Source organism: Heloderma suspectum, chromosome 2 (genome assembly GCF_057233095.1).
Source record: "Heloderma suspectum isolate Gila_16-S chromosome 2, 16-S_ref, whole genome shotgun sequence".
NCBI lineage: Eukaryota > Metazoa > Chordata > Lepidosauria > Squamata > Helodermatidae > Heloderma > Heloderma suspectum.
Window position 1 is genome coordinate 40,495,604 of NC_139459.1, and position 14,997 is coordinate 40,510,600.

At 42.6% G+C, this 14,997-nt stretch overlaps 2 protein-coding genes across 11 annotated transcripts in view; one reads left to right on the top strand and one right to left on the bottom strand.

Annotated features, from left to right (window-relative positions):
• The window catches only part of ERCC8 (ERCC excision repair 8, CSA ubiquitin ligase complex subunit), a 90,987-nt gene extending 84,693 nt beyond the window's left edge, over positions 1-6,294 (bottom strand). For all 7 annotated transcript variants that reach the window (XR_014787592.1, XR_014787594.1, XR_014787593.1 and 4 more), the window contains exons 1-3: positions 6,098-6,294; positions 3,652-3,747; positions 736-837 (exon numbers count right to left, since the gene is read on the bottom strand). Coding sequence is in view for 3 of the 7 variants with exons in the window: in XM_084833289.1 (XP_084689415.1) it covers positions 736-837; positions 3,652-3,747; positions 6,098-6,174 (275 nt within the window). In the remaining 4 variants the exon portion in view is untranslated. The remainder of the gene's footprint in view (positions 1-735; positions 838-3,651; positions 3,748-6,097) is intronic.
• Positions 6,295-6,690: 396 nt separating this feature from the next.
• NDUFAF2 (NADH:ubiquinone oxidoreductase complex assembly factor 2) overlaps positions 6,691-14,997 on the top strand; it is a 100,639-nt gene continuing 92,332 nt past the window's right edge. For all 4 annotated transcript variants that reach the window (XM_084833292.1, XM_084833295.1, XM_084833293.1 and 1 more), the window contains exon 1: positions 6,691-6,892. In XM_084833292.1, the coding sequence (XP_084689418.1) occupies positions 6,766-6,892 (127 nt within the window). In that variant the 5' untranslated portion in view covers positions 6,691-6,765. The remainder of the gene's footprint in view (positions 6,893-14,997) is intronic.

The window sequence follows — 14,997 nt, forward strand, 5'->3', positions numbered from 1 at the left end:
GGCCATGGCAGCTCGGACGGTCTTTCAGCAGCTTCGGCTGGTTCACCGGCTACAGCCTCTCCTGGACAGGGATAACTTGGCCAAGTGGTACAGGCACTAGTAAACGCAAAACTGGATTACTGCAATGCGCTCTATGTGGGGCTGCCCTTAATGCTTTTCCAGAAGCTGGAGTTAGTGCAGAATGGCTGTTATTGGGAGCTGTCCCTTTTCAGCATGCAAATAATTTGCTGAAGGAACTGCCCTGGCTGCCTATTTGCTACCAGGTCAAGTTTAAGGTTTTGGTACTAGTGTACAAAGTCCTAAATAACTTTGGACCAGGATAGCTGAGAGAGCGCCTTCTCCCTTACCAACCTAACCAACCCCTGAGGTCATCAGATGGCATCTTCCTGGTAGTTCCACATGGACCTATAACCTGACTGGAGTCCACCTGGAGAAGAGCCTTCAGGGTGGTGGCTCCCTTCCGATGGAACTCCCTGCCTCTGGAGGTCGGGCAGGCACCAATACTGTGTTGTTTCCGGCGCCTCCTGAAAGCAGCTCTTTGACCAGCCTTGGTTTTATTGGCAATCTGTTTTTTAAAGAATAATGTTAATATGATGTTTCGTTCTTCTTATCTTTTGTTCATTTTATCTTCTGTTGTTCACCGCTCCAGAGTCTGTTTAGATGTGGAATGGTATACAAATGTTGTAAATAAATAAATAAATATTAATAGGAATTCCATGTGTAAAGCATACATACCTTCCTACAGAACAAACTGCTTTACAGGTATAGCACGGCTTTCTGCTAAAGTTTTCAAGATCATACAATACAATAACACCATCTGAACCTCCTGATAACATGCTGTAAGAAAACAAATTATTAACCAATTCAGATATGTCAGATTCTTTTTTTTTAATATGATTTCAGATTCATTAATAGGTTAGTTCAAAACTAAATTACTTAAGTGCTTTTTGAACTGGAATATTTTCTAGGAAATGTTTCAGATGTGCTAACTTGACTAGGATTCAAATTAACATATTTGATTTATCTTCAGTAAACCAAACTAACTGAATAAATAAATAGCATGTTAGTTTTATGCGGTATATAAATATCTGATTTTCTCAATAGTAAAATATATTTAGACAAAGATTTGATTAAGACAAGAAATATTCTATTAATATTGGAACAAATTCAAAGCTTTCCTTGGACATTTTTATTGGAGTGCTTGTAAATATTTTAAGACATGACAGCTAGTCATACCCTTCCTTACACTGTTTAACAGAGCAATCCTATACTTCAGTTACACAAGTTGAGGGGCTAAAGGATACTTCGTCAGCAGAACACAAAAAGACATAAAGAGATACTCTGGCAGAACACTCCACTAATGCAGCTGTTCCACTGCCAAAGTTTTGCCTGCAGAATTACTAAAACAGAGTGGACAGGCTGTGGGCAACACAGGAGGGGAGCACACTTACATCAGACAATGACCATGCCTCTGTCGATAACATGATAGCAAAAGGTGAGTGGAGGCATTTCTTCTCTTTCCTCCAGTAGGACTCAAATTCCCACCTCCTGCTTTTCAACCCTGTGCCCTATGCAGTGACCCACTGGAGGCTGCAGCACTGAGCAAGTGTCTCTGGTTGCTTGTCAAAAGCGTTTTTCCTCTTGTGGCATATGCCCTGGTTCAGAGGTTCTTTTGAACTATGTTACCAGTATGTAGGCAACTCTGGGCCACCTGATTAACCACAATTATTCAAGGCCCTCCCAAAACCAAACACCATCATAGAGCAAAGCTAATACTTTACTCTTGATATGGGTGATACAGAATTCTATTTCTTAAGAAACACCCTCTCAGACAAGATTTGTCATTTTGCCACAAGGGTATCACCATAACAGTGCTAAATACAAAAGCTTATGCATGCAAAAATGCAAACACATGAAACATTCAGCGTCATTCTAGACAAGGCTTCTAAGCAGAGTCAAGTACAATTGCTAGTTCTCAGTGACAATTAATATCAAGCTTACCAGGCTGATTCTACAGGCAATACATCGGGGAAGCTGATCCAAGAGGATAGCTCCCACTGTTGCATGTTCTGAGTCTCCTTTATATACTTTTGGACGCTATAAAATATGTTCAAACTATTTTTACTATTTATTTATGTTACTTATCTAGCAATTCCAAAAACGCACTTCCACCTTAAATCTTCATATGTCTAAACAAGAGAACTGAATTACCAAGTTTCTTATCAAGATAAAATGAGAACAACATACTTACATATTTTAGCCTTCCTTGACGTGTTACAAGTGTGTCTGTGACACAAAATATTTCCTTGATAGCATCCTGTCTTGTGTGCTTGTTTTCTTATTACATATTTATTGCATTTATGATCTGGGATGAGCTTTCTAGTAACTTATCCGATGACCTACCCAGCCTAGTTATGTAATTGTTTTACAGTACCTTCTTTAACAATGCTAAGTGGAAGACATAGCTACAAATTTAACATGGACACCTCTTTATCTGGATTCCTTTCTTATTCGCAAAGGGCATTAATGAATAGTCTCCGATAGCCTGGTACTGCTGTTTCTCATCCGGCACACCTTTATTATCTGCAAGTCAGGAGGCCAAGCTGTGTTGCATTAGCCACTGGAATCTCATTTTTAATTCTAGAATTCTCTTGGAGTCATTTGATTATACATTTTCCTAACTTAGCAGCAGTGGTTAGATGCCACAAATATGAAAGATTTGCTCGATCTGCCACACTCTCATGGTGGGTCTTGAGCTCTTGTCCCATGAGAACTGTATGCTCTCTCTGCAGGCTTCCTGCTGAAGAAGCTATGTAGATGCTGTGTTGTGTGAGGTCTCCTTCCTTCCCTTTGTGTGTCATGCTCCAAAACAGTGGTTGTGAGTACCATAAGAAGACTTGAACCCCAGTCTGTAGGGGTGCCAGGGGACTAGAAGCAGCAGGGTTGTTTCTGCCTGGGATTTCTGGAGTGGAGGTGCTGCAGCATGATTTTCCGTGTTGTAATGCAGGGATGTGTGCTGGGGGCATATCTCATCATCCTGAATTCAATGGCTCTCCTTGTGTGTGGGTGATATGTGGGTGCCATCGGTGGCTCAGCCCGGTTGGTGGGAATTAGTATGTTTTCATGGAAACTGGGGGAATCTCTGTATTTCCCCAATATTTGTGGATTTTCTGAACAGGGTGTTTTTCCTGCTGTCCTGGGCTGAGTGAGTACAGGTGGGTGTTCCATCTGCCTATCTCCCCACACACCCCCAGCATAATTTACAGAAAATACTGCTCTGTAGGGCTGCAATCCTATACACACTTAACCAGGAATAAGTCCCATTGAAGTCAATTATAGGGCTTATTTCTGAGTGGACATGTATGGGATTGCACTGCGAATTTTAACGGGGGAAAATAAAGGCACTAAAAAAATGTTAACATATACATTTTAGTTCATGCAAAGAGCTATGCATTCATATACTTTCTAGGGTCTGTCGCCTGAAAAATGTTAGTCATAATTTCAGATCACTTCTGTGGGGAAAAAAAACTAGCAACAGAAGTTGTTACAGAAATGTTTTCACCCCTCTAAATGACTTGGGAACTTAAAAATGTAAGTATTTTAAAACGTTTTATAAAATGCCTTCCATAATAAAACATATAACATACGTACTATCGACTTTCCACAGGTTCAATATCCAAGGTATTAATGCCACTTCCATGGATCCGTTCTATATCTTTATCTTTGTTTAACTCCAAGCTCAATACCCTTTAAAAAAAGTTAAGCTATTATAGACAATATCAAGGTATTACATAACTTTTAAGTATTTAAAAATGATCAGTATCAGGCCCTTCAACCTGACATAGTCATCATTCATACGCTTTGCTTAAGAGGACTCTCTAATCAATTTCAGAATGTAGAAAACTGACATACAGTATATTAGCAGAGTATGTTTAGGGGTCACTTGTATCTGCATCAAACAAAACTTATTGATTGATGCCAGAAACAGATAATAAAACAACAAATGGTTCGTTGTATTTATTATTATTGTTGTTGCAAACATGCACTGACTTAAAGACAGTCAAAGATGCATGTTTACTTGGAAGTAAGCCCCAGTGGAAGGGGTACATAGGATTGCAGCCTCTACCTTTAATTGAGCTATAAACACCAACAGTAAATCTATGGACACCTAGTGGACAGAACAGTTTGAGTAACACAAATGAAATTTATATTGTCTGTGAACTAATATTTCAATTTTCAAAATGAATGGTAAGGTTTGTCTCAATTGTTCTTGGCATCAGTTCCACATCTTATAATGCTCACTTCATTCCTCAGATAAGCTGTATACAATTATATGTAAATTTTACCATATTTGGGAATAATAATAATAATGGGAATAGTAGCAAGGGAATGTTAGGTAAAATCTTTCTTGAATTACAGTTATCAAAGTCAGAATTCTTATTTGACTACTTTAACTCAGCAAGTATTCTTCAAATACTCTGACCTAATATATGCATTTATTCTGACATAATATAAGTAACTGAACAAAACAGAATCCCCACTTTTGTCCCTACATCCACTGGAGATATCGGACAGAACTCTTATTCTGTTTGATGCTTTACTTACAATAGCTGTGTGTGTTGACCTACAGCACAGTTTCTTTTTATTAAGGAAAAAGGCTAGCAGTAGTACTTCAAAAATCCCCTGGGCTAGCACTCCTTGTTATTTATTCTTATTTTCACTGGATTTACTTCCAATGCAGATGTGATTTGATGGACACTTAGGAGGTGCAGTTGTTAATTTACTTTAATACTCTCATCTTAGCATGCTGTACTTTGAAAAAAAGCTGGGGAATGCTGGGAATTGTGGGACTTTTTTCTGTCTAAATGGGCATAGGATTGTGCCCTGAGTTTATTAGCTACTTTTAATATTATTAAAAGTATATTAGCTACTTTTAATTTTATAGTCCAAGCTTATGCACATTTTACTTGGAAATTAACTTCCATGGAGATATACAGTCCTATGCACACTTCCTAGCAAGCAAGAGAAACACTGGACTTAATTCTGAATCATCAACATATAGATCATTTACAGGGTGCTCCTATTCAGATTTACTGGCAAGGAAGAATGTTAAGAGTGGCATCCCTAAAATTGTAAGCTTTCATTCTGCAGACTGCATATTAATATTATTGCATTCTGTCACAGACCTTAGGGAAAGATTCTTGGGGTTATTTTTATTTTCAGAACAACACTGTAAGGTGGGTTAGAATGAGAGACAATACCTTTTTTCAAACATTCCAAATCTTTGTATACTTAGGGTACAATCCTCTGCATGTTTAGAGAGAAAAATGGCCTACAACTCCCAGCATGCCTCAGCCAGCATGACTAGCTGGAGCATGTTGGGAATTGTAGGCATTTTGCTCTCTCTAAACATGCAGAGGATTGCGCCCTTAATGAATATAGGGGAAAGTGGGATTGTCCCCACTGTTCCCACTCGCCATGCATCAATTGATGCACGTATGCACAGAAAGCCCACATACATGGATTGCTTGATGTAAACAGGGGCCCTTGTTATGAAGATAGATGCTATTCTAGAATGGAGCATTCATTACATTGGACATGCATAGAAAGGGAGTAAAATTGCACTCACTGGCCACCCGTTGCCATTAAATAATTAAACCAGTGAAGAAGCCTTGTTATGCGCAACCCCTATGTGCTATCAGAGATCTTTGAACAGTCAGGGTCCCTGATCATGTGTACAGCGTCTACATAAGCACAGTTTGTAGACATATACGTTGTTTCACAGGTTATACCCGATGCGTGTATGGGGTAAGTCCAGTGCGTACACTCTTGCTCCCCCTTCACACGCTTAACGTGCAGTCAGTCACGCTTTCACAATTTGTTCACGTGTAGGCTCTGTGCAGGGAGGCGAGTCCACTTAATAATATACATAGATTCCGGAACGGCTCCTAAATAAGACCGGGCCTGGTGCGTTTTTTCTGAAGCGGACCCACTGCTAAGACTGTATCAGTCAGAAAGCATCAACAGACAAGGCCAGCACAGCGCGGCCACAACGTGACTGAAGGCCAGGCCTGGCCTAGCTGGAAATCCGCTTTACCTCCTAGTAGACTCAGCCCGGCGAAGCCTTAGCGGGTCGTCCAAACCGGCTTGACGGGCAGAAATAAAACCCAGCATGGTGGAAAGTAATAAATCGTAGTCTCGGCGCCGCCATCTTGGGGGGCCATCTAGCGCCCATTGGCTCCGAACGCTGCTCTCTTAGCCAACGCGAGAGCTCGTTGTTCAGGCGTCGCTTGCTATAACCTGACAGAGAGCGAATGACGAGAGCAAAGACGCGAACAGCAGAGTACGCATGCGCCGAAGCGGTGGAAGAGCGTAGTAGAGAAAGTTAAGAGTGATACATCAGCGTAGGTTCTTATTTGAACTTCCGGTCTAAAATTTCATCGGCTTCTCAGACTATTTTCCGACGCAGACTACGTAGGATTCCACTGCAGAGATAGCAGGGGTTCAGAGAGACGCCCCTCTGCGCCGTATTACAAAGTCATGGCTTGCAAGCGGTTTTCCCTTTTCACCGGAAATTCGCAACGTGTGTTTCTCTTGCCTTTTCCCATCTCTGTGGAGCAGAGCAGGCACTTTGGGCCTGGAGGAGGGGCGGGGCCTCGCCTCTTCCTCTTCCTCTCGCGAGCGTCACGTGCTCGGATCCTGTCAGGGATCGAGAGCGGCTTTCGCCCCGCTGGGCTTGCTGAGCCCGGCCGCCCTTCAGTCGGCATGAGCGGCGTCTGGAGGCTCCTGCGCTCGCTGACGCTCCGGGCTTTCGGGCCAGCGAAGCAGTATGTGGGCACCGACCCCTCCGGGAACAAGTATTATCGGATCCCGAAGCACGAGACGTGGGCGGGTGAGGTGAAGCGCGACCGGTGGCCCACGGCAGCAGCGGTGGCTGGTGGCGCCGAGGTCAGCGGGGCTGTGGATCCGCTCTGGGTTTCAGTCAGAGCCAGTCAGGACTCTAACGGAGCTACCCAAAGTGTTGAACCCATTTGGGGGGTGGGGTCCAGTACCTTGGGTAGCTCCTTTCGGGTTCTGGCTGGATCCCAGAGCGCATCCACGGTCCCGCTGACCTCGGAGCCTCCGGTGCACGGCAGAGGCAGTCGTGTGCTCTTGGCGCCGCACTTCTCGCCGTGATTGGGCTGGAGTGGTCGCCCCCAGGCCGTGGCCTCGGGAGATCACTAACGCGGCTATCGAAGGGCTCCACTTCTCCAGCACGAATGCATTGCAAAGTAAAAGCCCTCCTCAGCTAGCCTCTCTTTATCTACACCACTAGCCTCCGCCCCCCTGGTGCCCTCCAGAAGTTTTGGGCTACAACTCCCATCAGCCCCTGCCAGTGGTCAGGAATGCTGGGAGTTGCAATACAAAACGACTGGACAGCACCAAGTTGGGGAAGGCTGATGTACACTAATATGTTGGCCAAAGGAGAAAATGTTAAAATCCATATAAACCTAATACCTTCATTAGGCCAACTCAGAAGGTTACAAAATAAATACTGTGCAGAACCTACAAAGAGCCTTGTGACATCTTAAAGGCTAACATTTATTCCAGCATAAACTTTTCTGGATTATAGTCTACAAAAGAGAGTTTCAGGTTCATACACAGTAGTGGTGGTGGTGGGTGTGAAGGACATTCAGTGCAGAAAGTACTGATGGTGACAATCTCATTAGTAACGGTGGTCATACACAGTGCAGCTATTGCTGATAAACATCCTGGCACTAGGTAAGCCAATTAACACATGTAACGTGGTAAATATCCATTATCCCAATTTATGCTGTAAATGACAACCGTTAACAATGTGACTCTCATCACCAGTATTTTCTGCACTGAGTTTCCTTCTGACCTCACTGTTTACAATCCTTACCCTCACACCTCCCCCACCCCTCCCCACCATATCTAATATATAAAAAACTTGAAACTCTCTGTAATACTCCATGCATCTGATGAACTGGACTATAGTTCACGAAAGCTGAAGCCAGAATAAATATGTTAGTCTTTGGGCCACAAGATTCTTTGTTGGCTTTGCTGCAGTAGACTAGCATGGCTGCTCTTTAGACAAAAAAAACCCAAAAACCTGTGCAAGTTTTTAAGTTCTTCAGAATTCTTCAGCAGTCAAGAAGATAAACAAGGTTAAAAAAAGAAGGAAGTGGCTGATGTTAAGCCATGAAATCTGTCTTTGATTTCATACAAACAGTGGTAACCCCCCCATTTTTGGAAATATAAAATCCACCTGCTTACAATGGAACTACCATTTGGTTATTGGTTTCTTCTTCCCAGCATCCCTAGGGAAGGTCTTAAAGTTAAAATCATATCTGTACCTGGTAGATAAGTTGAAACCATCTCCATACCTGGTAGATCAGCCTTCTTCAACCTCGTGCCTTCCAAATGGGCACCAGGTCAGAGAATGCTGTGGTAGACATTTGAAGCCCCCTCCCACTTTCAGTCTTAAGACGGTAACCAAATGTAGACTCCATGGCTTTAATATTAACCACTTCTCTGTCCCCATTGCTTTTTACCTCATTACTATCTTTCCTGATGGAGTTCTGAAGAACTTGAAAGCTTGCACAGTATTTTGTGATCTTTGAGTAGGCCTAATAAAGGTATGGTAATATTAATTTTAGCATCTCCCCCAACCTCACCCCCAAGTTATCTATACAGATTTTGTGAATGATCCAATGGGACGGTTTGCACATCATGCTAAGCTACCCTGCGAATAAGCCACCATGGGTTGGTTGCTTGATTACTAACCCAACAGACAATTGGGCTTGCCATGGTTTGTTTCCCCTCTCATTCCCCCTCCCACCAGCTCCAGCATGTATCCCAGGTGCCTTTGTGGCAGAACTCCTCATTTCCTTGATCCCTACCTCAGTTTTTGTTGCTTTGGCCGGCCTGCTCTGTAGGTGTTCCTGACAACACACGATGAAGTCACCTTGCTGGGTTCAGACAATTTGTTGTTGTTGTTTAGTCATTAAGTTGTGTCCGGCTCCCCATGGACCATAGCACGCCAGGCCTTCCTGTTCTCTGCTGTCTCCCGGAGTGTGCTCAAATTCATATTCATTGCATCGGTGATGCTATCTAGTCATCTCATCCTCTGCCGTCCCCTTCTCCTTTTGCCTTCAATCTTTCCCAGCATCAGGGTCTTTGCCAGTGAGTTTTCTCTTCACATTAGGTGGCCAAAATATTTGAGCTTCAGCTTCAGTATCTGTCCTTCCAATGAGCAGTCAGGGTTGATTTCCTTTAGGATTGACTGATTTGACCTCCTTGCAGTCCAGGAGACTCATAAGAGTCTTCTCCAGCACCACAGTTCGAAAGCATTGATTCTTCGGTGCTCAGCCTTCCTTATAGTCCAGCTCAGCTCTCACAGCCATATGTTACTACTGGGAAAACCATAGCTTTGATTAGATGGACCTTTGTCGGCAAGGTGATGTCTCTGCTTCTTACTATGCTGTCTAGGTTTGCCATAGCTTTCCTCCCCAGGAGCAAGCGTCTTTTAATTTCATGGCTACAGTCACCATCTGCGGTGATCTTGGAGCCCAAGAAAATAAAATCTGTCACTGCTTCCATTTCTTCCCCTTCTATATGCCAGGATGTGATGGGACCAGATGCCATGCTCTTAGTTTTTTTAATGTTGATTTTCAAACCAGCTTTTGCTCTCTCCACTTTCACCCTCAACAAGAGGCTCTTGAGATCCTCTTCGCTTTCTGCCATTAGGGTGGTATCGTCTGCGTAGCTGAGGTTGTTGATAATTCTCCCGGCAATCGTAATTCCAACCTGTGATTCATCCAACCCGGCGTTTCTCATGATGTACTCTGCATATAAGTTAAATAAGCAGGGCGACAATATACAGCCTTCTCGTACTCCTTTCCAAATTTTGAACCAATCAGTTGTTCCATGTCCGGTTCTTACTGTTGCTTCTTGACCCTTGTACAGGTTTCTTAGGAGACAGGTAAGATGGTCTGGTACTTCCATCTCTTTCAGAATTTGCCACAGTTTGTTGTGATCCACACAATCAAAGGCTTTAGTCAATGAAGCAGAAATAGATGTTCTTCTGGAATTCTCTTGCTTTCTCCATGATCCAGCGAATGTTGGCGACTTGATCTCTAGTTCCTCTGCCTCTTCGAAACCCAGCTTGTACTTCCAGTAGTTGTACTTCCAGTAGTTTTTGGTTCACATACTGCTGAAGCCTAGCTGGTAGGATTTTGAGCATAACCTTGCTGGCATGTGAAATGACAATACAGAAGGAAATATCAGTGAGATATATTCTCAATTAATGGTGTAATAATCAAATAATCAAATATAGCATAGAAATAATAGAAACCGAACAGCAAATAAAAGCAGCATAAAATAAAACAAAATCAGTTCTTAAAATTTATGTATAAAATATTTCCTTGACCAGTTCCTTGACCAATGGACTGGCATTGTAACTGCAAGTGCAGGATAGCTGGAATTAATATTTCCTCCCAAGATTGCCCCTTGTTTGCTAGGACAAATGTCAAAGAAGACTAAAAAATGGAATCATGTATTCTAGGCAATGGTGATGTTTCTGGGATTCACCCATGTATAACAGCTGTAGCGTCAGCTGTATCGGTTAATCCTGGTGCATCTTTCTCCCTCCCTCAGGGTAGTTTTCACTGCCAGAACTTGGCCAAAAGGAGAAGGGAACAATGGAATGGATTTGTTTGAGTTTCAGTTTTAATACATCCATTTATAATTTTACGTTGAGGATACTAGATGCAGTATAATCTAGGGCAAACTTCATGTAGGTGATGGATTTTGATGAGAAGAGATCAAGGGCAAATTGCCAGGGGGGCCAAAAGTAAACAAATGTGGCATGGGAGATAGAATCATAGAATAGTAGGGTTGGAAGGGGCCTACAAGGCCATCGAGTCCAACCCCCTGCTCAATGCAGGAATCCAAGTCAGAGCATCCCTGACAAATGGCTGTCCAGCCTCGTCTTGAAGGCCTCCAGTGTGGGAGAGCCCACCACCTCCCCAGGTAATTGGTTCCATTGCCGTATTGCTCTGACACTCAGGAAGTTTTTCCTGATGTTCAGTCGGAATCTGGCTTCAGATCTATGACTGGATCGCCTAATGTTGTTGTTTTTCATTCTGAAGCAGCTATTGAATTCTGCTGTTGATCAGAGTAGCAAGTAACACTAGAGGAGGGATGGCGTAGTGATCTCCATTCTTTTTTTCTGTTCCAAATTGCCGCCAGTTCCAAGATGCTAACTCTCCTAAGGGAAAAAAGGTGGTTGTCCCCCATCCCCACCATGGAGCTAATAGCATGTTCAAGGAAGGGAGGGGGTAATTTATAATGGGGAAAGGGCATAGAGGAAAAGGGCTAAACACCCCCATGCCAGTGAGGCTTCCCTGAACAAAATCACAACCCTCAGCTGTGGGTTTAAAGTTTTTTTAAAAGTAACCATTGAACATTGGAAGATTTGATTATGTGTCTCCCATATCATACCTGTTTGGGGCTTGTGACAGTATGTTTTTCACTGTTATTGGCTCTCCATGAGGCCTTCTGTGTGAATACATCTCTTAACGTATCTAATTTTTTAAATCTGAAACAATTTAGGTCCAATCAAAAATACCAGCATATCAGAAAAAATGCTGGTTTTATTGGTCACGTTTGAAAAGGTGGCTTTGATTTTTATGTTAGAGCATTGGTAACATTTAAGCTCAGAAAACTTGTTGATTTTGTCAGTCTACAACCTTTGTACAGATCGGTGTACGTAACACTGCAATCATGTAAAAAGCTGCGTAAGCTCAACCCCCTTTTGAATAATGACTTGAGGTAGTGAGTGACAGTAGGTGGTGCAAACTTGAGTGAGAATGGTACTAGGATGATACATGCACTCTGTGGGTTGGACCCAGCATAAACCTTCCACAGATGGAAAGGTTCCTTCTTCCTGTAAGTAGCTTCAGATACAATGGAGGACCCCCCTTCCTTTGTTGGGAGACCCTTCAGAATAGCAAGGAGGTAGTACTGGGGGCTACAGAGAGAGGAGAGGGAATTGGCAATCTGCCCATTCTGCTGGTGAGAGCATGCTGAGTGGAACTCTGCTCAGGAGCTGCTCCCACTGGTGAAATAAAAGTTGGATCCAATGGCATTACTATAAATACAATTTCTTACCCTTTATCAGGCTGTTCTTTTTGAAACTATTCCATTATTTTAAAGACCAATCTTGGAAGGAGAATGTGCAACATTTGCTGTTGTCTCATTATTTCATCCTGGAATTGGATGTCTTGTGCTGAAAGTCTGACCTCGTAAATGCCCTTGTCTGCTTTCCACCTTTTCTTTTGAGTAATTTGTGAATTGTGGAGGTTTCTTAAGAGTGTGTGTTTAAAAAAATAATAATCTTATTTCATTTCTAGTCAGTAATCATACAGCCACTTTCACATATTCAGGGTTACCTTAGTGCTGAATTATTTTCTTAATTGTAGAATACACCTATGTCTTGTTTATGTTGGTTCTGATTAAGGGAGTTAGGCTAGAAGATCCATGACATCCCTTCCATCTGTACACCATATCTAGGTGTTCAGAGCAAATTATAAAAACTCCATAGCCGTGTGTGGGGGTGGGGTGGGTAGACGTAGCTTAGCCAGTGCGTTTGCTGTTGGGTCAGTTGCCGGAAAAGGTTGTAGTGAGCTGTTCTTCCCCCATCCCACCTTTTTAAAATAGTGAAATAGCGGTATACCTTATGTCAAAATTCAAATACTGTGCTGGGATCTACATCTTAAAATTGCATCGGACTCATGATCTGCCCAGGTACCAGAATTTTTTAGTCCAGGAATTGGCAGTTGTGTAGCACATTAAACTCAGTTGCTGCTACCCTGACAACAGTTACCAGTACTAAGAGCCACTTATTTTACGTCCACAGGTCGAGATTTTTGCTTGCCATGATGAGTGCTAAATTGGCCTCTGCTGCGTGTGATGTGCCCGAGGTTTCCTCCCATCCCAGGATTGGGGAGGATGCCTGGGATTTTTTTGACTCTGCACTTGCTGTTTGCTCTGGGTGCCCAGCAAGAGCAGAGACTAGTCTACATCTTTCTCCTGCCCCGCTCCAGCTCCAGGCAACATGGCAGTGTAGTGGCCAAATAACCCCCAACTTTTCTCTCAATCTTGCAACTGGGGAGGAGACTGGGGCTGCTGTGCAACTGCATGGATAATCCCTGCCCACCTCTGCAGTTCCTAAATTGGGAGGAAGGCTGGGGCTTATCATCCATGCCAGAGGGCGGTGACATACTCACCATGGCAAGTGAAAATATGGAATCTTGGTAGTCAGGTATGGGTAGCAGAGTACACAGGCAAGACCTGTTATTTTTAAAGAGATGGCAACAGCTAGCCATGTTTCCCTTTCAGATACCTGGAATGGTGATCAGGAAAGGATTAGCATCCACTTATGTGTATTTTTAGGAGAAATATGGCTATCTACACATGTTCATGCCTTTCAGAATTGATAGGATGCTTGCATTTTTGTATTCAGGTGTCTCTGTTAGCATACGAAATATCAGGACTGGGATCCCAAGAGCTATTTTATACGCATACACCCACAAACATAAGAAGAGCCATGCTGAATCATACCAAAGGCCTTTCTGGTCCAGCAATCTGTTCAAACCATGGCCAACCAGCTGCTTGTGGGAAGCCCACAAGTAAGACATGAGTGCAATATCAGTCTCCTGCTTGTGTACCCCAGCAGCTTGTATACAGAGGCATACTGCTTCCAGTAAGGCTTAGACATTCCCAGTGGGTGTGTTGACTTTTTTCCCCCTTTCAAACAGCAGGCCCTCATGACATATCACATACTACTTTTGAAACTTTGTTTCAAAAAAGCGTTGCTGCATGGGGCTACTATCTAGGAAACACATTTCCCTTGAGCATGTGCAGGTAGTTTTTCTGGGGTTCAGGTGCTAGGAAGAAGTCATTTTCAGTATAGCCAACAAGTGCAGCTCCCTCATCAGAAAGTAGCTTTGGGCTGAGGCTCTAACCACTACAAACGTCAAAGTAGCCAACCAGCAGTTCCCAGATTAGGAATGGCAGGGGGGAGTTTAGCCCAAAGACTACCACTTTCCAATCCTTTCTTAGATTTCGTCATCAGTCTTGAAGGATGTCACTCCTATTCTGTGAGTTCTTCTAGCATGAAATTCTTAATAATCACACTTCTGAAATCATCCTGGAAATACTTGGTATAAACAATAACAATTTGATCCCACGCACACACGCATGTTCATGTATGTTTTATGCAGACTGTAACTGTACACAAATTGCCATTGACAAGAAGAAACTGAGGGTCACATTAGGCTTTCTGTGTACCCCTATGTTTTAAGTATACATTTTAAAATATGAAGTATAAATGTGACAAGCATGTGTCTTATATTGGTACATCTGTCAGATAGCTGTACTTGGTGGCACCTTCCTATTGAGGTTACATTCAGTCACACATCTGAGTTTGCCTCAGTATAATGTTTGAAGTGGTCCTACATTTTGGATTGTCACTCATACCAACATTACCGTTTTTACAGGTATGTCTATACTGTTGCATATTCTCAGATTTTTTTTTGCAAGTTAAACTTGTTAAAAGATTAGTCTGACAGTGATTAAACAGTACAATTTCATCATGCTTGTCCCGAGAGAAACATTCAGGCTAAGTCATTTACTCTGAGATGACTTCTGAGTTGCTACTTTTGAAACTGGATGAGCTGGAGGGTGGGATTGGACACTTAAGCAACCATGATTGATGACTCATTTTTACCATCTCAGTCAAGAATTTCACTGAAAAGGGTAGATTTAACTGTTTAATGTGTTTTGTTTTGTTTTTTTTACTGTACAACATACTGTCAGGGCTTCACCATGGCTTTCTATATGATGAATTGGTCTTGCTATGTCAGCCCATATTGATTTTCAAACCATTCATATTTCAGTAATTACAAAACAAGTTCCTTCTATAGTTTATGT